This window comes from Dermacentor variabilis, chromosome 7 (assembly GCF_050947875.1).
Source record: "Dermacentor variabilis isolate Ectoservices chromosome 7, ASM5094787v1, whole genome shotgun sequence".
Lineage (NCBI taxonomy): Eukaryota > Metazoa > Arthropoda > Arachnida > Ixodida > Ixodidae > Dermacentor > Dermacentor variabilis.
In genome coordinates, this window is record NC_134574.1 from 176,861,059 (window position 1) to 176,888,680 (window position 27,622).

The following is a 27,622-nucleotide window of genomic DNA, read 5'->3' on the forward strand; positions in this document are numbered from 1 at the left end:
AGAACATCACCTATTCAAAGTTTATACGTTGAGTGTAATGAACCCTCATTACAGCAGCGCAGAGCATTACTCACATTCTCTTACATACTCAGAATTCAGTCATCACCGCAACACATATGCTACAACATCCTCACACAATGCAACTCACGCCTACACTATACAAATAAACCGAACATGATTAAGCCGCTTGTCCTGCGATATGAGGAATATGTCCGGGATTACGACATTCCCCGCGAAGTGCTCCAGGTTGCCAGAAAGCCAAAGCGTTTGCCCCCGTGGCACGACTTTCAACCGTTGTGTGACTGGACATTAACACATTTAAAGAAGAAAGACACCCCACGCGAACACATACAAGAATTCCATGCTGTTCAGGACAAATATCAAAATAACATGCAATATTACACTAATGGCTCTAAAACGAAAGAACACGTGGGTGTGGGGGTCGTAACGGAAAATCGGGAAAAAAGTATTAGATTGCCACAACATGCCTCTGTTTTCACGGCCGAAGTTTTCGCTATATGGGTTGTTGTTAAAAAGATTATCGCTGAAAAACACAAAAATGCAGTCATATACACAGATTCTTTAAGCACACTGAAGGCTCTACATCTGAAATCTGAGTGTGAACCTCTGATTGGAGACATTTTGAACATGGTGGCTTTTAACGAATACGGGAGGTCAATTCGTTTCTGCTGGGTCCCAAGCCATGTTGGGATACCGGGTAATGAAGCAGCTGATAGATATGCATTGATGGCAGCGCACAAAGAAATTACAAACACAACACTCCCATATAATGATAGCATCCGTGCAATTAGAAAAGCCTTCACGGTAAAATGGCAGCGCAAATGGGACCGTTGGGCCGACAACAAGCTACATCTCATGAAACCCATAGTTGGCGAGTGAAAGTCATGCTATCAGGAGCGGTTCATCGAAGTAGTTTTATGCCGACTACGCATTGGGCACACACACCTCACACACAATTACTTACTTATGAAAGAAGACACACCAACATGCGAGAAATGTCAACAGCCACTAGCAGTTATGCACATCTTACTCACATGTATGCAGACTGAAACACACAGACGAACACTTTTGCACAAATTATATCAACTACACGTACCTTTACACCCTGCTCTAATTTTAGGTGGTGATCCGCTAGTCCCATTATGTGACATCCGTAAATTTCTAGAGGACACTGGATTTTCACATAAAATATAGATTACTAACACAGCTTTTTCCTTCATAAACTGAATTTTAAAACACCTTGTGTTTGGCGCAGCATAGCCTCAGCTGCTTTAGCGCCATTAAACCTCATTTCACTAACTACCTAACTAACATTTGCAAGCTGCACCACAAATGCACTGGGTATGTGCTGCTTTTCAGTGAATGACTTTCATGTCAACACTTTAGCCAGCTGTGCCATGAAAGCACTGGGTATGAGTCGCTCTTCAATAAACCTCTGACCAACTTGGGTCACTGAGTGCGCGACAAGTGAGGGAATGATTCTCAGTGTTTGCAGGCACCGGCGCGACACGCTTCTCGTCTCGGAGGGCACATGTGGGCTTCTTGGCAGTGCCACTAGATGGTGCAGCATGTCCATAAAGCAGCGCAAAAGAGGAGCCTGCTGGGCCACATTGCGCATTTTTCGGCATTTGTATGCACTGGTGCACCATACATTTCGGAGCTCACACGCAGGCTTCGCAGCAGCGGCAGCAACTAGATGGTGCCGAATGTTTGCAGTACACACCTTATACATAACTTGTTTCGATGGTGGCAATACCTTGTGTTGCTATATTGATTCAGTGCTAACGCATTACATTCGACAGTCATTGTGATTCTACCGCAATTCTTTTCATTGAAGTTTTCAACTCTATCACCAACAGGTCCATTTGGGGTAGTAGCAGACCTTTTCTGAATATCCAGAATTATCCCTACATTCCGGGTTAGTGTTCCGCCCCATTACTGAAGTATCTCTATCATGTTGCCTAAAAATATGAAGGGGGCACAAATGCACCAATGCACCAAGTGTATTGTTGTGTAACGGAGCTCGAGCCCTTCTGGCAGTGATGCGCTCGTCTGCGGCGAAGCTATTAGTAACAGCCTCTACACAGGCAAAATGTTTGTGGTAACAATTGGTTGCCTTCAACCAAGTTCCCTAGCAGATAAAATTATAAATAATGTAAGGCTAGAACCAAACGCAGAAAAAAGGCATTTATGGGCACAATAACAGTGCCACTAAAATGTTTCTAGACACATAGTTCGTGCTTATATGGTTGAATAGGCCTGATAAGGACGTAAGAAAAGAATAGGAATCTTGCATATAGGTCCAGCCTCTACTCATAACCCGTTGTGCAGTTTGAGAACACTAAACCCTACAGTCTTTAAATCTGCCAAATATGCTGTAAGTACCCGTAGACACTTGAGTGAGGCTGCTGCCTAGTTAGTGGATTGACAGCTGTGGCCTTCTCACATAGGTCATTGTACTAAAAGCTGATCAGTTCACTGCATTTTGTGTTAACAGTGGAGAAACAGCGAAAAAGGATGTCAGTTATAGTATTCTGCAACTATGCTTTACTGTAGCTGCTGTCCTCCGAGGTTTTCTTCGTTCTTGTTTCTTTTTGCGACCACATCAGAATAAAATGTCAAACAGTCACTTAACTTAAATGGATGTTTTACTGGGGCACAACAATGTTGCAAATATTGCTTATGAAACGTAATGTTCCCAGAAAAATATTCCAGAAGTACATTGTTGCAGTCTATTTAGTTCATACTGAACAAGTAACATTCTGCGCAAAATAACTGAACACACAAAGAGAGAGAGAGGACAGAGTACTCCCTCTTTCCCCCCTTCTTCGTGTGTTTTGCCCAGTATGTTACTTGTTCCCAGAAAAATAGTATGGCTCAAGCACCACAAATTTAGTAGACACTCGATTGCACTTAGAAATATTTTTCTGGTCTGGCCCGATTCACTGAAAAGCTCAGTGAGACTCACAGTCGCATATGAGATATGAGTGCAGTTGTTATAGTGTATGCCGTCCAATGAGTTGTTTGCATATCTTATGTAAGAATGTTCAAAGCTGAATGTTTCATCACGAGCGACAGCGTAAACAATTGATAAACAATACTACGTCTTTAGTGCAAGCTACTACAAAGGTCGAAACATCGATGCTTTAAGCTCAGAGTGCAGCACTAAGAAATCTAGTGCTATTGACACGTTCATGTGTGATTACATAAAAAATAAGTAATGGAATGACATTGCACCAAAAGAAGTTACTGGACAAAAAACACGACAACCTCTAGCTTCCAAGCCATTGACATTATAAAAGCATGAACAGAGGACAGGACAGTAATCGTGATTAAATATAGCGGCTAAAAGTACATATCACTCTCTCGGAAAGCAATTTCTAGCCCTGCCTTCTAATATGTGCACAATATGGCAATGCTCGCACCATCTGGACAGTACGTTATGGGCTTTGATAATGATAACTTTGATAATGACAACATTGATAAGGTCACGTGCTGGCATGGAGATAAGCAAGTATGCAATGCTTATGAATACTTAGACAACTCCCAGAGGAGTTCCTGCACAAATTTTTTTGAGCACAGTGCACCATTGCAAATTCCAACCATTGGAGACTACCAAAATGCATTTTGGTGTTGTAAATAGAGTAAAAGTATCACCAGTGGACCTCAGTCAAAAATGTTTTGCTTGTACACAAAGCACCGACAAAGTCCGCTCCTAACAAGTTGGGAAGGTTGTGCAAGAAAGTCAACGATAGCCCACGAATATCTGGACTGTGCAGTAAGTGACATACCTCCAAGCCTATAGATTGCAAAACCAATGTAGTTTATACTATTCCCACCTCTTGCAGCTGCACTTACATAGGGCAAAGGAGACGCTGTCTTAATGAATGTGTGCAGGGGCATGCGCACAGCGTCGCGATTAAGACTGGTAGTATAATTTAGCTGTTCATGTTTTCAATGTGTCACTTAGGAGCCTCTTGCGTGAGCACCCCTTCTAAAGATTTTTACGATAAGGAACTTCAGTTGCTTAGAAATTAATCACTTTAGATTGTGTCCGTATTGTGTATTCTACATTTGTATAGTTTTAAGTTTGTGATGCATGTGCAGTAAGAACTGATTGACGATGACTCGCCTTCCTTTTCATCCTTTCTCTCTTTCAGCCCATTGCAAATACTAGTATATATTTGTGCAGGCTTCAATAAGCATGTTATTGGTAGTCAGCGCTGGGCCCGTGATCTTCCTTGTCCATATGTTTTGATGCTGTTCATAATGAATGATCCGTGCCAACTACTGCGGAGATGGGTTTGCACAAGGCTCACCCTACAAGCGACCCTACGCCGAGGTCAGGAAAGGGCATGACGCTCCTCCACTCTGCAACGCACAAAGGCGCTACGGCAGGGTTCGTCGACTCTCCGACATTTTATTTATTTATTTATTTATTTATTTATTTATTTATTTATTTAGGAATACTGCAGGCCTTAGAAGGCCCAGGCAGGAGGGGAAAGGTACATACAAAAAGAAAACACAATAGATTGACGAAGGAGTAAAAAAAGAAAGCTCCGGAAAAAATGTAATAGAAAGTACAATTGCATAATGAGTAAAGCACCTCTAAATAATGCATAGAGAGTGGCAGATACAAATCGAAACGCTGTTTCACAAGCACAATTTCAAAGCACAGGAAATGTAATAGAAAAAAAAGGAGGAGTGCATAATTCAAAATTACTACAACGCGCAAATCAATAAATTTTGCACAACGATACAAATTGAAACGAGATTTCGTAAGAACAAGCACTAATATTAGATAGTAATAGACGCTATTGAGTCAGTGCTGAGAAGTTTGTTATAGGGTAGGCTGTTCCATTCCGTTACTGTTCGAGGGAAAAAGGAAGACATAAAGACATTGGTTCTACCATTATAAGGCGTTAATGATGCAGCGTGGCGATGTCTTGTTCGGCGGGCAGTAACGGGTGTTATGTAAGGTTCGGGAGAAAGAGATAGTTTATTGTTACTCAGCAAGAAGAGAAATTTAAGCCTGTGAATTTTTCTTCTTAGTTGCAAAGACTGAATATTGTGTTCAGCCATTAACTGAGTTGGAGAATCACTTGGGCATATTTAGAGAAGATGAACCTTACTGCTTTACGTTGTATCATTTCTAGCGCATCGATGTTAGTTTTAGTATAGGGATCCCATACAATAGCTGCATACTCGAGTTTAGGACGGACAAGAGAGGTGTAGGCGATAAGACGGGTTTCAGAAGGAGCGTGTTTTAATTTATGCCTGAGGTAGCAAAGCTTCTTAAAAGCCGAGTCGCAAAGATGGGAGATGTGCGAGGTCCAACTAAGGTTACTGGTTATTGTAACACCGAGGTATTTATATTCATTCACCTCCGTAAGAGGTTTGGATGCTAGGCTATAGGTAAACGACAATTTATTAATTTTTCTAGTGATCTTCATAAATACTGTTTTATCAATGTTAAGCTGCATATCCCAACGCGCACACCAAGCTAGTATGTCTTGAAGGTTAGAGTTTAGAATAACTTGATCTTGTCGGCAAGTGATCTCATTAAAGAGGAGGCAGTCATCAGCAAACAGTTTTATTTGTACGGGTTGAGTAACAGTGTCTACAATGTCATTAATATATATGTTAAATAATAATGGTCCAAGAACATTACCCTGAAGAACACCAGAAGTGACAGGAAGGGTGCTGGAAGAGCAATTATCAACTACTACGAATTGCATACGGTTAGAAATATAAGCGCGAATCCAATTTACGAGATGTGAAGGAATGTTGAAATGTTCAAGTTTTTCTATTAGCTTTGCGTGCGATACAAGATCAAATGCTTTCCTGAGGTCCAAGAATATGATGTCAGTTTGCCCTGATTTGTCGATAGTGCTAGCGAGACTGTGAACTACAGTGGTTAATTGGGTTACAGTGGAGAGGCCCTTTCTAAACCCATGTTGCATAGGAGATATAATGGCTCTATCGTCGAGAAATTTATTGATTTCAGAAGCAATAATATGTTCTAAAAGTTTGCAACAAGATGAGGTTAGTGAAATGGGACGATAGTTTGCCACTAATGATGGATCGCCTCTTTTTAGTATCGGAACAATACGAGCAGAAAGCCAGTCGTTAGGAAGCACCGCCGATGAAAGGGATGCACGAAAGATGATTATGAGAAAGCGAGATAGCATTTCAGCGTACCTGTGAAGAAACACGTTTGGTAGGTTATCAGGCCCAGGAGATGATTTTGTTTTAATATTCAGAAGCATAGAAAAGACGCCAGACAAAGAAATAAAACTAAAATCATTGTTGTGTGCTACGCCATTCACACGAGGGGAAACGGGTGAGTTCGAAAAGACACTGTTAAAATAAGCATTGAAGTGAACAGCGTTATCTTGTTTAGCGACGACAGGATTGCCCTCATGCATAATATGGTCAACTGATTTACTTCTTTTACTAAGATAACCCCAAAACTTGGAAGGAGCAGTTCTGATGAAGTTAGGAAGGGTGAACTGGTAATAGCGAAGTTTAGCAACACTGATAGCCTCATTTAATTTTGCTTGGTAGGGTTCTACTATGTCACGAGAAAGACCCTGTCATCTTAGTCGTTTGACCTTTCTCTTTATGTGCACTATGTCACGCGTCATCCAGGGAGTAGCTCTACATGTTCTCTTGGTTTTATTTGTAATAAAGTTGTCAATACAGTGCGTACAAATATTCTTAAATTCATCCCAAAGTTGAACGGTGTCATGTCCCCCAAAACTGCTAAGACGAAAGTCAAGATAATCCAGTATGCTCTCATCCCTGGCGCGTGAAAATCTTTAACATTAATAGTTTTACAATGAGTAGATCTGAGAGATCAAGGTAGCAAGAAAAAAGCCACAATTTCATGATCAGAAATGCCATGTTCAACAGAGACAGAATAATTATCTAAAGTCCGGCTAATAAACACAAGGTCAGGTATTGAGGCAGAAGTAGTGCTAATTCGTGTTGGCTCAGTAACCACTTGCTGGAAGTTGTGCATCAAGATTATATTACGCAACTGCTCATTATTTATATTAACATCAGCGCTAGGAGTTCCGTGAATCCAGTCAACTCCCGGAAGATTGAAATCACCTATCAGAAAAATTTTTTCGTGCACAAAATTCGCCATTTGATCACGCAGATCTTTGAGAAATTGCGGAGTGGAATCGGGAGCGCGGTAAACAGCAATAATCAAAACAGAAGCATTATGGCATAAAATTTTTAGAGAGATCACTTCAAGATTATCAGCTTGACGTAGGAAAACTGCCGAAATATCTTGTCTCACCAAAATAGGAATACCGCCACCTCTAGTAGGTCTATCACGATGGAAAGCACGGTAATTAGAGGGAAAGACATCCGTATCTTCTATTTCATCATGCAGCCATGTTTCTGTGATGACGAGAATGTGTGGGTTACGCGCAAGAATTATCGCGTCAAGCTGATTACTCTTGTTGATAACACTGCGTGCATTGATATTTAAGATTCGGAATTCTTGAGGGGGAGCAAGTCAGTCCTTTTTTGAAGTACTGCGATAGTCGTGGATTTTAATCCTGGTGTTCGTGGCATCATTCCATATAAAGTATTCAATTCATTGTTGACCCGTAGTGTCGCGTCTATCAAAGTAACTTTTTTGCCTTCTTTCTTTTCAGCCTTCGCGCTGTCCCAAAGCAGTTTACGTTTTCTGAGGGTTTCATGCGAATAATCATTTTGTACATGTACTGAAATTCTGGTCCCTTTTAACTTGTGGGCGTTTTTTAAGATTGCACATTTTTCATTGAAGTCCTGAAAGAACATAATAACGGGTCTTTGTTTACCAGTCTTCCCTAAACGGTGGATTCTTCCAATCGAGCTGCAATTTACGTTTAGCATATGGGAAAATATGTCAGTCACAATTTTTTGCTTAAGCTCGGTTTCTGTTTCAGCGGCTTCTTCTCGAAGGCCAAAAAGTACCGAATTGGAACGCCTACTCCTATCTTCCAATTCTACTATCTTGGTTTCTAGAGATTTAACGGTTTGTTCGAGTTCATCAACACGAGCGACACGTTTTTCTAAAACAGTGAAACGATTGCCCCAATCAGTAAAAGGTTTTTCTATGTTATTCTGCTGCATTCTAAGCATCGCCATATCTTCAACTAACTTAGTTTGTCCTGCCAGTATTTCTTGCAGCACTTTTTCAATATCGGGGCCTGGATTTGTCTCAACGTCACCGCACAGCAAAAGTAAACACATACAGTACATTTCGTAAGCAATACTAGCACAACGCAGGGGGCACGGCAAGACCAAAAGACAGCGGCAATCGCTCTTAAATGAGGCAGATTAGTAACTAACCTGCATGAAGCAGAGGAAAGGCTTGTGAGGCCGCATGCTCGCATTTGGTCCGCCGTGCCCACTGAAATTGTGCAGCTGCAGTCGTCCTTTTGTACAGCAGCCCACTGATGTCACATGATGTGTAGGTGGCACTATGGTTGGATTGCGCGGGACCAGAGCTGGCGTGACATGGAAGGAAGGTGTTTCGTGATAACTCTCCATCGTTGCGGACGTGTTAAGAAAACACGTGGAAGGAACAGGCACATTTTGGCAGCTTGAAGATCCGGTAGAATAACTGTTTCGGTGATACGTAGCTCCGGTCAAACCAAGAACGAGCACCTGCATGAAGCAGAGGAAAGGCTTGTGAGGCCACATGCCCGCAGTTGGTCCGCCGTGCCCACTCATGGTGCAGAGAAGGCTCCAGACTCAGGTCGTCAACAAACATGGGTTGACGGGGTTTCACCCAAGATACAGCACAGTGCAACAGTCACGGCGCTTACGGGCAAAGGCTCACCGCACGACTGACCGAGTATGTGCGCCCGCTGTGCCAGGGCTAACCGGTAAGCGGTCTACCAAGCCCGAGAACGAGGAGTTGCGGGAGCAAAGGTTCCATGTAGTGAACTCATTGCAGGCCTGTGAGCATCTGCCGCGGCGATGAAGCGCCCAGCAGAAGAGAGCTCGGATTGAGAGGGCGCCTGGGGGCCGCCACTTGGGAGGCCAATCAGGGTTCGTCCTTGTGACACTTGCTCGTACGGGGATTCGAGCCGGGGAGAGAAAAGCACGGTTTGCATGGGAAATTAGCTCCGGCGCGCTAGCCGTGTCCACCACATTGCCATTACAGCAGCGGTTCCTGGAGATCGAGCTAAGCACAGCGCACAAGCTGGGGAATGAGGTGTGGGAAGGCACCTCGATCCCCACATTCCCCCCTCCTAAAGACCGAGGCCAAGTGGCAAGGTTGACTCAGCCAAAGTAGGCTAAGCCAACAGGGCAACGTCCTAGAGGGTGCCGCTGTCATCATCAGAACCAGGTCAGCGAGAAGGTGCTACAGTACAAAGAGGCGAAGATGTAGCTTCTCTTAATGCAAAGCCAGGGGGGCGGCGGGGGGCAGCCTTGGTCACCAAAAGTTCCACACAACTGGGTGGGCCCACTGCCAGGAGGAAGGGATGCAGCCCAGGAAGGACGAGGTGGGGCCGCACCATGGGTCAGCCAGCAACGCTTGGAAGTCTGCTGGACAAGACCCGTCAGGGATACGCGAGGCGTGGCTGCCATTTTGGCACAGTGGCCACCACGAAAGTTGCTGGGCTTCCCGGATTACGTGCTGACAGGAACAGCAGACCGGGATCACTGGCAGCCAGGCTAGCAGCAGCAGCAGCTGCCGGAGTAACCGCCCTTGGCCAGGGGCTAGCACTTGACTGGGTGCACCAGCCGCAGTGATCAGAAACCTAGGCAGCAGGAGGCAAGGCTGGCACAAGTTCGTGGCACAAGTCCATTCGGTACGGGCCCGCCATTTGGCCGACAAGGAGGCAGAAATGCCTTTGGCAGCATCACTAAAGACGTGGTTGCAACTGAGGGCGAGATAACCGATACCGAAGTACAAGTCCCTTTGTGACCGGTCGTATTGAGCCTTCTGTCCATCTTGTGCTTTTGCTAGGTTGTAATGGGCCAAGGGCTGCATCCATCCATGAGCGCAGCTCCGCCGTGTAGCCGGAAAAGCTGGCTTTCGTGGCGCACGCCCTGCTACCGGTCCACAAAACGTGGTCCATTGGGTTTGGCAGTTCTCTCCTGAAGTTGAGGAAAGCGGGCGTGTACCCAGTCAAATGATTCACCGTGGACCGCAAAGAGAAGCTTATCTCGTTAAAACAGACATCCCAATCCCTGCGTTGCTGGGCAAAGGCCGCAAGGAAGGGCTTGAGTTTCCGGTTAATCCGCTCTGTCGGGATGGCCTGTGGGTGACACGTGGTTGCCTTGCGGTTCTTAATGCCAAAGGCAGCACACGCGTTCATGAACACCTTGGCCATAAAGTAGGATAAGTCCAATATCAGCTCCGCCGGAAAGCCGAAGTGGTTAAAGACGTTGGTCAACTTGACCCAGATTGCACATGCCGTTCAGCCCATATCGTAAAGTGATCTGTGACAGCCAGAAGAAAAGCGTAGCCTTGTCGGCTTCTGGGAAAGGGTCCCATAATGTCACAGTCCACGACTTGCCAGGGTAGCTGGCTGTTGATTGGCTGCATGAGCCCGGGGGGTTTGCCCACGCGAGGCTTCACACATTGGCACACGCGGCACGAGCAGGCATAGTGAAGAGTGTCACGCTTCATGCCTGGCCAGGTAGCGGAGCGGCATAACTTTTGGAAACTCTTAAGGCCACCCACATGTCCGGCCAACGGCAAGTCGTGGAAATAGCTCAAGGGGGCTTTCCTTAGACTGCGGGGTATCACCACCTTAAAAGACTCCTGGGGAGCCTCCTCACATGGGATATAGCACAGGAGAAGTCCATCGGTGTCAAACAGATACGTATCCAACGTGCCCGCAACAGTACCAGCCGCAGCAGTATCAGCTGCGTCGCACTCGGCGCCAACAGCAATACCAGCTGTCTGTGTGCGCCCGACGGCTTTGCCACCCCGCTCCTCTTGGGAGCTCGGCTCTGTGAGTCCGTCAATGATTTGTTGACAAAATGGATTGCTCTGCTGTGCCTTAAATAGTTCTTGCCTGCTGAAGGCGACACCCGAGGAAGTAATGGGGTCGACCAGGTAAACGTCCTCTCCCGAGGCTGACAATCTGGGGATTGCTTTGCCATCGGGGGTTGCGTCATTTGAGCCATTGGAGACACAGGCTCTACTGAGTCCGAATTGGTGCCGTTCGAGTCATGGGAGACTGAGGCTCCGATCTCTACTTGGTGCGAATGCTCATGGGAGTGACAGACCAAAGGGTCAGACGCCAAATCGGGGGCATGCGACAGGGCGTCAATCACCATGTTCAAACTCCCTTTCTGGTACCACTGCAGTGTCAACGCCCAGCGCGCGAGGCAGCCTGAGGGCTCGTGAAAGCGCTTAAGCCAGGTGAGTGCCATGTGGTCCGTATCCACCACAAACGGCACTCTGTCGACGTAGCAGTCGAATTTCCAGAGAGCGAAAACTATCACGAGACACTCCCGTTTGGTCACGCTGTAGTTGTGCTCGGCGGCGTTAAGTGACCGGCTGGCAAAGGCAACTGACTGGTCGGAGAACGCTGTCATACTCCTGTGACAGCACAGCCACAAGGCCCAGGTCACTTGCGTCAGCTTAGACAACGGACTCCCTGTTGAGCTCGGGTAGCTTCAGTTCGGCTGTGTCCACTAGAGCTTGGGATAGTGCATGAAAGGCACCCTCCTGTTCAGGACCCCAGCTCTATTGTGCCGACTTTTCCAACAGTGCGGTCAAGGGCGCTTGGAGAGTGGCGCAATCCCAGATGAACTGTCTGTAATAGTTCACCATTCCCAAAAAGCGCCTAAGGCCCTGAATGTTCGCCAGCCTTGGCTATTTGAGGATAGCTCGCACATTCTCTTTGCACGGCAGAACAGGCCCTGTAGATGGTAAAGCCCAATAGAGAAATGCGAGTCTCAGCTATTTGGGCTTTCTTTGGGTTTAGAGTAAAACTGGCGGCACGCAACCTTTCAAGAACGTCCTCCAGGTGGCGGAGGTGCTCCTCGAACTTTCGAGAGAAGATGACGTCATCGAGGTACGCCAGTGCATAGCGCCACATAGCATCCCCCACAATGCAGTCAATCAGTCTCTGGAATGTAGCTGCAGCTCAGAGCAGCCAAATGGCATACGGTTAAACTGGCAATCGTCTTGGTGAGAGGTGAACGCAGTTTTCTCCGCATCAGCCCGCTCCATCTGAAGCTGCAGGTAAGCTGCGTCTAGCATCCAGGGTGGTGAAGTAGCACACAACGCCTAGATTAGCCACAATTAAGTCCACATTAGGCATAGGATAAGCATCCTTCCTCGTGACCTCATTCAACCGGCGGTAGTCCACACATAGTCAATAAAAGCTGTCTCTTTTGGGGACCATTACTACTGGTGAACCCCAGGGACTGTTTGAGCGCTGGACAATACCGGTCGGTCTCAGTAAGCTCATCCAATGCCTGGTTGATTGCTTCCCTCTTGGGCACACTAACGGGGCGAGGATTTTATTTCCACGGCTGTGTGTCACCTGTGTTGATCCGATGTAGCACAAGAGAGGTGCAACCTGGTCGTTCAGTGAACATTGCACTGAAACAAGTCAGCAGCAATGATGGGCGTTCCTTCTTGGGCACCGACAAGCTGTCATACAAAGGCAGCAGCGAGCAGTCCAAGCTGCTGCTTAACAGGGCGGTTGCCGGAGTAGCCGGCACCTTGACCGCTGTAGCAGCACACTGCTCGTGAGGAAGCAGTTCGCACCAACCGTTTTCCATCGTGCCTGCCAAGGGGCCAGTATTGGCGGCAGAGTGAGGGACACGAGCTAAGGGGGCAATGCTAGGTCTCCTCTCCTCCTGCTCTCGCATGGCACTCAGCGTCTGAGGGGCCGCCGCGATCGCCGAGAGTGTTGCAAAGGGTTGCGGGGGTCAGAAGGGCCTGCCCGGTAACCTCCTTTATGACATCAATCGCGATACCCACGTGTGCGAGGAAGTTGCGTCCGAAAATCACGGGCACAGAAAGACCCGGGAGATGCACAAAGCGCTGTTGGCGCACGCGATTCTCCCAGTGCACAACCAACCTCACAGAGCCGCACAAGGTAGCTTTGCCTCTCGCGAGGTGGAAGGTGTCGCAGGCTCTAATGCGGACAGTACACTGGCGCAAATGAACCATAACCTCCTTGCCGAACAGTGAAGCTGAAGCTCCGCTATCCAGCAGGGCCACAAACGGTCGACCAGCAATTGTAAGGGCGATAAAAGGCGCCGGCTTCGGTGAAGTCGGTTACAGCGTGGCACGCTATTGGAGCCAGAGGCTGCGTTTCACCACCATGTGGACTCCGGACTCCGGACTTATGGATGGGAATTATCTTTGCTGCTTTCCAATCGTTAGGAAGGACACCTTGCTTTAGACTTTCGTTAAATATTATGTACAGATACTTTGCGCACCACTCCGCATATCTAAAAAGAAAATTATTTGGTATGTCATCAGGACCAGCAGATTTCTTTATCTCTATTAAACATAGAGATAAAGAAATCTGCTGGTCCTGATGACATACCAAATAATTTTCTTTTTAGATATGCGGAGTGGTGCGCAAAGTATCTGTACATAATATTTAACGAAAGTCTAAAGCAAGGTGTCCTTCCTAACGATTGGAAAGCAGCAAAGATAATTCGCATCCATAAGTCCGGAGATAAACTCAGTATTACTAATTACAGACCCGTCTCGCTTCTCTGCACCGCTAGTAAGGTGATGGAGCACTATGTTTTTAAGCACCTGAGCACCTTTCTGGAAAACAATAATTTCTTTTCGGAAAAACAGCATGGATTTCGGCGTGGCCTATCTACAGTTACTCAGCTTCTACATATTACCAATGAAGTGATGGCAGCGCTGGACTGCGGCGGGCAAATAGATGTGCTTTTCCTTGATTTTCAGAAAGCATTTGACCGTGTTTGTCACCAAAGGCTAAAGCTCAAGCTACAATGTGCGCTGAAAAATGAACAAATTCTTCGCTGGCTTGACTCTTATTTAACTAATCGAACACAATATGTCCGTATAGGAAACTCATTTTCTTCACCTGCTCCCGTACTTTCCGGTGTACCGCAAGGTTCAGTACTTGGACCTCTTCTCTTTTTGATTTATCTGAATGACTTGTCCTTTGATTCCCCGGTACGATGCCGGTTCTTCGCTGATGATTGTATTGTGTACCACAACATTCAATCACCCCATGATCAGACTGCTATACAGGATTACCTTAATGCAATCGATAATTGGTGTCAATCCTGGCGTATGAACTTAAATGCCTCAAAATGTACTCAAATGATGATTACAAGAAAGAAAGCACCATCAATTTGTACATATAAAATCAATAATGTAGCAATTAGGACAGTTGACAAATTTAAGTATCTGGGTGTAGTTATTGACTCGAAGTTAACCTGGAACGCTCATGTCCAATACGTCGTTTCGGCGTCGCTAAGGAAGCTATGGATAATTAAACACCGGCTCAAACATTGCACTAGTAGGACTAAACTCGCTGCCTACACGACACTCATTAGACCACTGCTTGAATATGCCGATGCTGTCTGGGATCCCCACACAAAGACCGGTGTCAACAACATTGAAAGCGTGCAAAAGAAAGCCCTTAGATTTATTTATAATATTTATAATAGACGAGTCTCGATCACTGATCTCAGAACACGGTCTGGCCTCCCATCGCTAGAATTTCGGCGTAGACTGCATCGCCTACAAACTTTGTTTAATATCGTTAATAAACAAACAAAAATGGATCCCGACATATACATCAATTTTAATAAAACAAGAGAAACCAGACGCAAGCACAGCAAAACGATTGTGATGCCACCGACTAAAACTACTGCTTATCGCTTCTCGTTTTTTCCTCGAACTATAGCAGAGTGGAATGCTCTACCGCAAGAAGTCGCTTGTATGTCCTCGGTTGAATCATTTGTGTCTGCCGTACAATCTTTGCAATGAAGCGTGTTCGTTTTAGAATCACCATTTTCCTATCTATGTAAATTTTGTACATGCTGCCTTTCCCGATGCAATAGTCTGTATATTTAAGCATTTTTTTATGGTTCCTTGTAACCCATGTTTTTGTTATTTTGACTTGCAGTGCCGACTTTGTATACACTCACTCCTGCCTGGACTGCCAAGAGGCAGTTGGCAGTATCTAATAAATAAATAAATAAATAAATACTCCAGCTGTTGCTGCCGGCGAGGGGAGCTCACTGGCAGCTCGCGCCATTTCCCAATGGGTGAGGAGGCTCTTGCGTCAGACAGTGCACTTTGCATGTTTGGGTGATATGGCCAGGTTCATGACAATGGTAGCACACAACGCCTCGGTCCGACTGAGGGGGCCTGGACGCGTCTCAAGCGCTAGGTAGCTTCTATTCGCTAGCCAAAGGGGCACCACGATCGGATTTCCTCTCATGTGTCAGGGCACAGGGTTTGCGTTCTCGTTGGCCTTGTAGGGTAGAACAGTGCGCCCGGGCGTGCGAGTACAGATCGAGAGTGTGGCCAGAAAGGTCATGCACTTCTCAGTGTTCTCTCGTGGCTGAGTTTGCCTCGTATTTCGGGGAGTTAGGGGTGACATGTCACCACCAGCCCATGCACAACAAGGTTTGAGGGAGGCGGTGGCGGCGGGCGGTAGGCTCTCGCTGCCAGTATGTCGTCCTGAAATCGCTTCGCATCGGAGGCCAACTCATTTAGGTCGCTATAACGGGAGCTCCGAACGTAAGCGGCGAAGGTCAGATGGGCTTGACGCATGGCCCGCTCCATCTTCTCAGTGTCCGATGCCAAACGGTTAGCAAGAAGATAGAGCTCCTGCATAGCCCTGACATACTTGAGCAAATATTCATCGGGGTGTTGAATGCGAATCTCTAGCTTGCAACGCATGTGGCGCTCATAGTCGGGAGGGAGGAATTTGCTGCTGCGGAAAAACACTAAACTCCTCCATCAAACGAGCTTGGTGGCCAACAAGTCGATACCACAGTTCCGCGTGGGCTGTTAGTGAAACGGTCAGTACAATGCCTAACATCATGCTGTCGTCCAGCCGCATTGCCTGTTGATAGTGGTGCAGTGCTTTGAGGTACTCCGTAGCACTCCATGCGGTCCGAATAACCGCCGTACTTCGGGAGGGGTACCTATAGGCTGCTTGGCATGCCTGGCTGAGGGGACTGGAGATCTCCCTTTAGAACACTAGGCTGTGAGGAAGCCGCTTCCATCAGGACTTGGAGAAGCTGTGCGGCTGCGGTGTGCAGCGGTGTTTTCTCTAATCTAGGCGTAGTGATCTAAGAAGGGCCAACCAGCGCCTGTTCGCCCAGATGCACGCACGGCCCTGAGGGCCCAGAAAACGGCATAGGGGTGAGCTGGGTTGCCGCTCCGGCAGGTGCATGAGGGCTCACACGATGGGCGAATGGATCGACGGCGGAGCGAGGTGGCCCACGCGCGTCGAAAATGGCGCTCAGCTGTGCATGAGGCAAGCGGTAGTCAGAAAGTGTGGCGACATCGGCTGAGTGGGGTGGCTCGCGCTCGACATTGCCTACCAGCTGCACTTGGGACAAGGAGAGGCCAGCGAGCGGGTTTGCACCAACAGCGAGGCAGGGAGGCTCTGCTGTGGCGCACTGGACATTGAACTGCACTGGCGACAAGGAGGGGCCAGCGAGTGAGCTCGTGCCTACGGCAGAGCAGGGAGTCTGCTCCATGGCAAATTCAACCGAGCAAGGCACTCGGAACAAAGAGAGGCCGGCGAACGAGTTTGTGCCATCACCTATAGCGGGGTGGCTCCGATACGGCACATGGGGTACTCAACTGCGCTCGGGACGGAAAGGGGCCAGCGGGAACAGCACGTTGGAGGGGCTAGTAGGCACTGCTCAGCATGCTTTGCAAACAGTCGAGGAAACCCTAAACTGGTATGGCTAGGACTAGGGTACACATCCGAGTGGTCGACATCACCAAAGGGCTGTCCAGAGAAGCGATCGCTCCCAGTAGTCACAAGCAGAGGGTCGTCGAGACAAATGTACCTCATGCTGTTGGTGTCGTCCGCATCGAAGGACATTAAGTCTGTAACCACAAAATTAAGCAGGAATGAGGGCCATGAAGGGGACTGCTCTGATGCCATGCCGAAACCGTGTTGGGCGCCAGTTATGTGGAGAGGGGTTTGCATAAGGCTCAGCCTACGAGCGATGGTCAGAAAAGGGCACAATGCTCCTCTGCTCCGCAAAGCACAAAGGCACTACGGCAGGGCTCGTCGACTCTCCGACACGATGCAGAGAAGGCGCCAGAGTCAGATCGTCAACAAACGTGGGTTTATTCATTCAAGATACAGCACAGTGCGACAGTCATGGCGCTTACGGGCAAAGGCTCACCGCAAGACTGATAGAGTATGCCGGCCTGCTGCACCAGGGCTAACCAGTAAGTGTTCCACCAAGCGTGAAAATGAGGAGTCGTGGGAGCAAAGGTCCCATGTAACAAACTCATTGCAGGCCTGTGAGCATCTGCTGCAGTGATGAAGCACTCAACGGAAGAGAGCCCGGGTGAGAGGGTGCCCGGGGGCAGCCACTTGGGAGACCAATCAGGGCACGTCCCGGTGACACACTTGTTCGCGCGGTGATTCGAGCCGGGGAGAGAGAAGCCTGGTTTGCGTGAGAAATTAGCACCGGTGCGCTAGCCGTGTCCGCCATGTTGCCATTACAGTGGCAGTTCCTGGAGTTCAAGTTAAGCACAACGCGCGAGCGGGGGGATGAGGCACAAGATGGCACCTCGATCGCCACACTTCGTAGCTCGTGTTCAAACCCTTCTTGTTCCTATTCTCTGTCGAGTCCTGATTTTGTTCGCCACATGACCTCTGCAGCCCTCTTGGTCATAACTAATTTGTTTCCAAGCGAATCTTCTGGTAGCAATAAACATTGTTGTGCTCGCTATTCAACCATGTGTTGTTGCGTCTCTGCTTGTCCTGGTACCACTAAAGCCCGGCCATACAAGGTGAGCAATAGGGCTGTGAAGCCTAAAGGCACATTTATAGTCCGTTTTCAGCGTGCGGGCGAGCATCACTTGTGGCCAGTCATGCTACACTGTTTGTCCTCCACCAGTCTAAATGCCATCCCCTCTATACTTCGATGTGCGCATTGCCAGCTGCTTTCTTCGGAGCATGTGCAGCCAAACCATGCATCACTTTGAACGGCTGTCTGAAACTGTCGGCAAAGCAGTGGGGGCACCTTCTTTCTTAGCACAATGCATTGTGGATAGCACAGTCGGCATGACCAACACGCAGATGGAGCAAGAGCCATCTTGACGCCAGCCGCGTAGGAGTGCATTGGCTGCGTCCAGTTACATTCGCTGCACCAGTGCGTCAAACTAGGGACGTTGTTCTTCTCGCCAACGTGACATTGTGGGTGTGTTCATGCACACATTCACTATGTTGCACTATATGCGCCTCTTGAGCCTTACACACGAAGGGGGCTTGAGAGAACCCCTGTCTACACAGTATAGCAGACAACCAATCAAACCTGAAGGAGTGTCAAAACATTGTGATGTCTTGCTTCCCCGTGTCCACCTACTGTGACATGACATCGTGACCTTATTTGAAACGAAAACAAGACTGGTTTGTAAAAAAGCTGTTATACTAGATTATGTGGGGTGCTGTGACGCTTGCCGGTATCTTTTATAGCGTTTTGAGATCCAGGACCTTCACTTAATGCAAAAGAAAAAACGTAACAAATTAAAAGTAGCAGGAAGTGCCATGTCAGTACTCCTTTAAAGGAGTAAGGACAGAACATTATTGTTATGTTTCATATTCTTTTTATTTGATAGCTTTGAACTTCCTAATCATGCTACTGAGCCTCAATTACTCGAGAGCGCAATGGACAATTACTTTACCTTTTAACCGTAACAAGTAAATGCTTGCCAGGTGCAACGCCGCTTTGGATGTGAAAAAGGAGACTACTCACATCACTGAAACCTAGCCTTGTACTAGATACCACTGACGTGTACACGCTATGACTGCTGTAGAAAGCTGAGTCAATTCTGCACTCAATGAGACAAGTGGGGATGGCATGTTCCCCTGTATTTCCAAGAGGAGCACGCAGTTGCACAGGGGAATTTGGCAGCTTTAAGTGGCATGATCATTGCATTGCCTTCAACCACTGCATCGGGTTGGCTGGCACATTCTTGAGTTGCTTGTGATACCATGCGACTGCCACCAGAGTTTTCAGGGATGTAAATAGTTTACTTTTACAGTGAAGCTTTATATGGCTAGCTGATTTGTCCATCTATCTGTCGCCTGTACGGTGAAAACTCTGGTGCAACCCTTTGCGCACGTGTGAAAAAAAAAGAAAGAGGCATGCGATTGGCTGCGCCAGTAGTGACGTCAATGCTCTCTGTTGCAGCCGAGCACGCACGCAGCAGTTTCTCTCGGTCTCCGAAATGGGTAGACCATGCATCATACGTACTCCTTATGAGCAGGCAGCTTTCGATCAGCAACGCTGCGGGCAAAACCGGGAACGAGCTCGTCTGCGCCATGCCAATGCTGCAGCCGAGGCACAAGAACAGGTTCGTGCAGTCGAGCGCAAGCAGCAACTGCATACCGAAGATCTGGCAGCCTACCAAGCCGTCGTTTATTGAACTGTCGGGATTAAACCAGTGATACTCACGGGCCGCACTTTTCAGCTTCGCTGGTTAACCATTTGTACGGACTGCTTGGGCGGTGATTTTTTTTTTTCATATTCAAAGTTGTGTTGGGAACTTGGCATGCACTTTGAACAGGTCGCATGAAAGATGGTTTAATTAATTATTTGTTTTGGTCCCGAGGAACTGAGGATTTGTACTATAATTATGGAGTTCACAGCTACCTAAAAAAAAGCAAGAAAAGTGGGACATAAAATGTGTGTATCAATCGTTCTTTAATGGCCCCTCACCATTTTTGGCCCATCTTGAACATACTTTTATTAAATAAACAAGCGTAATGCATATGTGAAATACCGATGGTCGTGTCTGCAACATATTACGGTGCTGTGTGCCATGAAAATTGCTGAAATTTCAAACCAAATGGCGCGTGCCTTCCCTCTCGACGAAGCCTGCTCTTAATGAGGGACTCTTTAAAGAGCTTCTCAGGGAGTATTACCATCCAATGTTTACACATCTGAGTCAGTTGATTGTTTGTCTCTCACATTGGACTACTCTCTATGTCTTCGTGTGCCTTTGTCTTTGTAGAAATCTTTGCTGTGATGGGATATGTGCCCTTAAGTACAAGGAAATTTCAATGTGTCCAGTTAACACTATGTAGAAAGGCCATTGTAATCTAGACTGAAAACTGGGCAAGTTGGTGTAGTTCAATTTCTCAGTAATTAGCACCAGAGAAAAACAAAGCATTAGACACAAGAGCTGTGGTGGTACGCTCTGCATTGTTGAAGCTTTTTGTAGGGTTCACCACTTTTAAATGTTGACCATTCGTTAAACGTTCTTGCTGCTCTTTTTTGGCCTATTTTTAGATCCCTTCCTGTTTGAAGATCAGGGCACAGTGACTTTCCTCAAGGTTTCCCCTGTGCCACTACTCATCGTCGTCATCATCGTTGCATACTTTGGATACCAGTAAGTCAAATTCTTGCAGGCAGGCTATTTGTTGGAATTTTTTACTGTGGCTTTGACACTTAAAGGGGCCCGAAACACATTTCTAACTAATCATAGAATGACATCACTATTAAATTATGTCGCCTCACGAATCTCCTTCTGGAAAATTTTTTTCCAATTCTTCAAGCACAGGTGATCTTGGATGTAGTTATCAGACCGATTGGCTTTCTGTCTCATTTCCATTAGCACACTGGAAGCTACACAGGGGAGACAGCAATGCCCCACTGGCCCCACCTGCAGGTTAAACGCGAGACGGCTTGTATAATTGAGAATGTTCTCGCGATAACGAAATCCAAAAATAGCTGTTGTGGGTCCAGCTGCTTGTGATGGCGCTCCATGACGACATTGTGGGAGCTACAGCAAGCATTTTTTCACTGCTTTTGACATGAGATTGTAAATGCTGTGCTGCATGCAGTGCAGTAATATTTGGCTCACATGTTCTTGGGAGTTTCCCCAACTGATTGGCAATGTTTTCTTAATATCTTTAAACAGTATTTCGGAGCCCCTTTAAAGGGCCCCTGAAACAGTTCAGACAAATTTTGTAGATGAATAGGGTACAGCTAAAGTTAATCATTCGCACCACAATTTGTGTGAAACTTCTCATATTAAGAGTGCTATGGACGATTGCAGTTACCCTCCTCCATAGCCATGCATTTTCTCCTCAACTCGTTCGCCGAGTGATTGGGGCTAAGCTCCACCTTCACTGGCTCTGTGTCATGATGGCATGTAGTGTCGTCTACTTCCGGTTCTCTAGGAGCAAGTGCGCAAAGCCGCTCCAACCTCTCCGCCAGCTGCTTGGCAGTCGACCCCAAGCGACAGCTATCGAAGCAGCGGGCATTGCGAGCTTTCTGTCGCAGCACCGAACGTGTCTGGTATTCTGGTAACCACAAGCGAGCTGGGCGTTTCGACGGAACGGTGGAGGCATAAACTCAAGCTGATGAAGGAACTTTAGTGTAGACATACGTGAGCTGCCTGATCGGTCTGCACGGTCCATCCACCTATTCGCGTAAAGCTAATATTGCTCTAACCAAGTGTAAAACATTTTAAACATTTGCAAAAACAATGTTTTAATGATTACACTCCTGCCAAGAATTTATACCAGCAGCAAAGAAGAATACATTTCGTTGCTGCTACTGTGTGTGGTTCAGCTCTGTGCCACAAAGTGCCTGCACCGTGCAGACCATTCAGATTTGCGCTTCTGCTCATACCGTGAAACGACACGGTCAAACGGCCAGGCCCTGTCTCCTTGCACTTGCGTTTACCCTAATACCGGGCTCACGAAACGCTATTGCGTTAGTAATCTTCCGGCGTAAAGTGACGGCTGCAAATGCGCAAATCCTGGCGCCGATCGGATAGCGGCAGTCTGCTGCCTTGCAGAGGGACACGATGTCGCAGCTTTATATATTGCCAGTCGCTACGTTTGCAGTCCACAACGCAACAAAGCCGAATCATAATGCTCGCGAAAAGACCGAGACTGACTCTGACCGCGGAGCTCTCGTCAAAATGGAGCACATTGTAACACAAGCAGGCGACACTTGATGTGTGCTGAAAGTGCTTAAGTGTAGTGAGAAATTGTTCTTGTGCATTCTCTTTCTGTTACGTTCTTTTTATAGAAACAAATTAACTAACATTCCAACTATTACGAACATCATCTGTTCACCATAAAGGTGAAAAAATTATCCATTACGCGCCCTGGGGAGCAAATCGGATCGCTCACCCTACCGACGTCAGTTGGGTAATTTACGCCATATGGGTAGGGGTAGCTGAAAATTACGCCAAATAGTGTACTGCGATCTGCAGCGATGTACATTTTTAAAACCTTATAATAAATTACACGCTTTATGCGGAGCGCTTAGATGCATCAATTAATGATCAGAAGGACCAACTCTAACGACTCGGTACGTTTATACAAAATCGTCAAAATCATTTCAGGGTCCCTTTAAAAGCTATGGCATTTAGTTCTAGTATTGACATCTTTGAAGCTTGTCTAACATTATGCTGAAACTCAGTTCACAGATGTTTCTGCATATTCTTTCTCAATCAAAGTGCTTCATTGTTGCTGTGTACTTTTCTTCGTGGTATGAAGCCAAGTTGAAAATCCAAATTTTTGTTTCTTGCCCGATTTCATGTGTGATTTGTTGGAGAAAATTTTGCAGCAAATATGATCCTGTATTGCTTCTTCGAAAAGATCTAACAAAACTTGTAACTACACCAAAACTGAAAGTACCTTTACTAATATCTGGATGAGGGCTAGTTGGTTCATATTTAGAACTGAGGTTAAACAGCGTGAATAAAACAAGGACACAAGGAAACAAACAGCGCTTGTCTGTGGTATTTGTTTCCTTGTGTCCTTGCTTTATTCGCACTGTTTAACCTCAGTTCTGAAAGTACGTGTTTCACATGTAACAAAAATGACTGAATTGTATAGTGAAAAGACGGGGAATGCGGGAGATGGCAATTCAAGACGATGAGCAAAACGTGAACAAGGTGAATGCAGGAGCCAACCTCAGATTACAGCAATATTGTGTTAAGCACAATAGCGGAGCTCCGGTCCAGGGAACTAATCACGCAATCTGAATATCGCTTCATAATACCCAAAAACAAAACAGCAGGCCGCTTTTATCTTCTTCCTAAAATACATAAAGTTCCGGTCGAAGAAATATTTACAGCAGAAATCCCAGGTCAGCCTATTGTGTCTAATAACAACACTCCTACTGAGTCACTATCTAGATTCTTAAATCACCACCTGTCAAACATACCCACCACCCTCCCATCTTTCGTTCAAGACACGCCGCACTTCCTTCGAATTATCGACGGCATCAACGCCAACCAAATCCTTTCCGACCGCGCTATTCTAGTCACTTTGGATGTTTCTGCCCTTTACACCAACATTCCCATGAGTGAAGGAATTGAAGCCGTTTCTAGATCCCTCGCAATCAATCCCCAAGCGCACGCTCCTGAAGTTTACTTATCGCTCCTTAGGTTAGTTCTCACGCTCAACTATTTCGAATTCGATTCTATACACTACCTGCAAATTTTCGGCACTAGCATGGGTACGCCATTCGCTCCCACGTATGCGAACATTTTCATGGGACAGCTTGAAGCAGACCTGCTGAAATCCTACCCTTTAAAACCCCACACCTATCTTTGTTACATTGACGACATATTTATAATATGGGAACACGGCACAAGCGCCTTAACCAACTTAATTAGCCATTTCAATCGCTTTCACCCGAGTATTAAATTTACTGCTCACCACTCTCCTAGTCAGGTCAACTTCCTGGACACGACGGTCTACATAGAAAACGGAAAACTGAGAACGACACTTTACCGGAAGCCTACAGATAGCCAGCAATATTTAGACTGCAACAGTCATCACCCGCGACATTGCAAGCAAGGAATTTTTGTCGGACAAGCGAAACGTATAAGAAGAATCTGCAGCGAAGACCATGATTATATCCACCACTTAAATGACCTTAGATCAACGCTAGCAGAAAGGAACTATCCCCAAGTTGCTCTCGATAGAGCTTATGCTACCGCGTCAAGATTGGAGAGACAGTCGGAATTGGCGAAGAGACAGCCCACATTAGAATCTGACAGACCGCCGGCCTTAATAACAAAATATTCTAATGCACTCCCAAACATAAACAACATCCTAAGAAAATACCACCCAATATTATCAAGTAACGAGCGTCTGCGAAAAGCGTTCCCGGATGTACCCAGGGTTACCTATCGCCGAAACAAGAACTTTAAAGACATGTTAGTGCACGCAAAAGTCAGCCAGCAGCATTCCCCCGTAATAAAAGCATGTTGTCGCCCTAGGTGCAAAACCTGCAGGCACCTTCAAAGTGACATTAAAATTAAAAGCACCGCAAATAATTATACACATGAAGTCAAATCTAGCTTCACTTGCACAAGTTGGGATGTGATTTATATGCTTGAATGTTCCTTCTGTAAGAAACAATATATCGGTGAAACAGGACAATCAATGAACGTCAGATTAAGCGGACATCGCGCGGACACAGCTAAAAAGCTTCCCAAAGCCGTCGCCAAGCATTTCAACCAACCAGGTCATAACTTTGATGAACTTGAACTCTACATCTTACAGTCAAATTTCCGTTCTGAACGAGAAAGAAAATACAGAGAACCATACCTTATCCATAAGTTCAAGACATTGCAACCAATAGGCATAAACGTTTCAAAGGGAGCTTTAGAATCTATTCGCTATGCTAAACCTCGAGCTATAGGCAACAACACTTAGTTTGATTTCTTGGCGTATCCCCCCCCCTTTTCCTTTTCCTTCCCTTCTTTTTTTTTTTTTTTTTTTTGTCAGCTGGCGTGTCAGACGCCCTTGACACGCCGGCACGTGGGTTGACAGACTGGGGTGAGGGGAGGGGGGGTCCTGGCTTTGACCTTGTACACAGCGTTCCTTTACTAATTCGACACGCTAACACACTTTCCCTCGTTTCCACGCGCTCCCGCCTCACACCCCCTCCCCTTTAGAAGAACCCCACCTATATATACTGTGGAGAGGAAAGCATATGTCGCCTTGAAGAAGACAAGTCCACTTGCCGAAACGTTGGCTCCTGCATTCACCTTGTTCACGTTTTGCTCATCGTCTTGAATTGTATAGTAGTATTTTCTTGTTTTCCCAGTGTAGAGTAGCAAACCGGAGACTAATATCTAGTCAACCTCCCAGCCTTTCCTCGTCATTTTTCTCTCTCTCTCTCTCTCTCTCTCTCTCTCTCTCTCTCTCTCTCTCTCTCTCTCGTTTTTTATATGTTCATACTAAGCTCAAACAAGTAATAAGTAGGGTTGAGTGAATACTTGAATATCGAACTGAATAGTGAATGGTCGAATAAATCGATTTACATATTCAATATCTGCTGTTTGATTGTTTCAATATTGTTGTAGAGATGTGCAGTGCCGCATGATGTGCTCTGCCAAGCCCTTCGTGCTTGACGCCATGCGAGCAAGCACCTCACTTGGTTGTTTTTGATGCAAAAGGAGCAGCACACACACTGCATACAGAAGCACTTGAGTGCTTCTGCCCTGCTGCATGCACTCCCTGACTTTGGCTCGATGTGGGGACCGTGCCTTGTCAACAGGGGCTGCCTTTGTTGACACAAGTTTCATCCAGGTCAACAGGACCGATCCAAACAATAATGTAATGTGGACAGAAAAAATAGCAACAAAAGCGTCACATATATGCAAAAATCGGGCCAATTACCTGCCTGAAGGCATGTAGATTGTATTAGATACATGGCAACAAACTTAACGCTGCTTCAACAGCCGTCAATCTAACCTGTATGCATGATCTCAGAAACAGTCACTGATTAGCCCTCCACATGAACCAAATAGCGGCAAGCATTCCTCGATAGTTTGTGGCTCGTTACCACATAGGCAACACTGCCTCGACCATTAGACCTAATCGGCACTGCTTCATTTGGCGTCGGTGACTAAACTTACAGTCTGTTGCTGAATCGACAAGGATCTATTCCCAGCAGCCATGTGACACTTAGAAAGCTGACAAACTGCCTTGGGAGCAAAAGCAAGTGTAGTGTACAGGATGAGAAGAAAGTTGTTCACGGCCGCCATCTTTGCGACACTGTATGGCGGCTTTTTGTTCCCGAAGCCATTTGTAGACGCACATTGGTCGTTTTTGTAGCTTCAAGCACCCTGTCAACTAGGAACCTAGCTTTGGATTTAAACAGCAAATGTGGAAATGTCATGGGCCTGGTGCGCTGAACGCTCTACTGCATATACATTTGTAGGACAGGGGAGCAAACTATTCTTTCTTTTTTTAAGGCAGGTAAGGCACAAATAAAACAGACAGTGGAAAGAATGAGAACTTACAGAGTGCTACTTCCAACTAAGTTCATTACCTAAGAAAAACCAGTATATAGGCATTACTATTCAAAGCCGCACCACATGCATCAGAAAACATTACATATCGAGATAGCTGGCTATGGCTAACATCATTGCCCATTGAGGTGATGCCCGAGCCGCACACTCGGACAAAGAACATGCCCACATAGAAAACAACAGTGTGACAACAATATAAAACAAAAACATGATAAGAAAAAGGGATTGTAGCTCAAAAAAGGGAGCTTGTCAAAAAAATAAACTAACAATGCAAATTTAAAAAAGCTCTGCAACGCAAAGCTTTTGGGGCTCCCACTAAATCAGTGAAATAGCTTGCCTGACACAAAACCCAAGCGCAGTTTGCGTCTCATGCAAGCACAGTGACTTCAACGCTATTTCTTTGGAGCCCAGGGTGTCTACCAAGCAGACATTTACAAATTCCCTGAGTTTTACAGTCTTTCCCTGAGTGCCATTGCGAAATTCCCTGAGTGACACAGAACTTTGTTTTATGTCAAGATGTGCTGACACCATGTAGCCCGATGCTGTCACTATCTAGTAAACATGTGAAAAAATTTTAAGATTTTAGCGTTCGTCCCATGTTCCTGCTTCGTCCTTGTGTCGTTCTTAGGCTATGTATCCCAGTTTACGGTTTAAAAATTACCTAATCCAGTTTGAATACAGTCGAACCTCGATATATTGAACAGCATGGTGATCGCGAAATAGTTCGATGTAGCCAGAATTCAATATATAACATCACACAAGAAGTGTGTCAAAAACTTCTGCAAATTAATCAATGAACCAAGCGTGCGAACAGGGATCGTTGTTCGTAGCACGCGTTCGTTTGCGCTGCCTAGGCCGCGCCAGCTTCGTTAGCCGGGAGCATGCGGTCGATTGCACCACACGCAATTAGCGTAGGCCACGCCGACTTCGTCTGCCGCGCGAAGTCGGCGTGGTCTAGGTCAGTCACGCGTGGCACAACGGAACACATGCTCCGAACAGTGACCCCCAATCGCTCCCAATCATGGCGTAGTAAATACTTGCTTGAAGCTTCACACAAATTATTTATTTGGCTGAAAGTACTGCAGCAGTGTAGTCTGCTTCTTATTGGCAGCC

The 27,622-nt window shown here is 46.4% G+C and overlaps 1 protein-coding gene across 3 annotated transcripts in view; it reads left to right on the forward strand.

Moving 5' to 3' along the window:
- The window catches only part of LOC142588535 (uncharacterized), a 198,515-nt gene that overhangs the window by 71,389 nt on the left and 99,504 nt on the right, over window positions 1-27,622 (forward strand). For all 3 annotated transcript variants that reach the window (XM_075700375.1, XM_075700376.1, XM_075700377.1), the window contains exon 4: window positions 20,506-20,605. In XM_075700375.1, coding sequence (XP_075556490.1) covers window positions 20,506-20,605 — 100 coding nt within the window. The remainder of the gene's footprint in view (window positions 1-20,505; window positions 20,606-27,622) is intronic.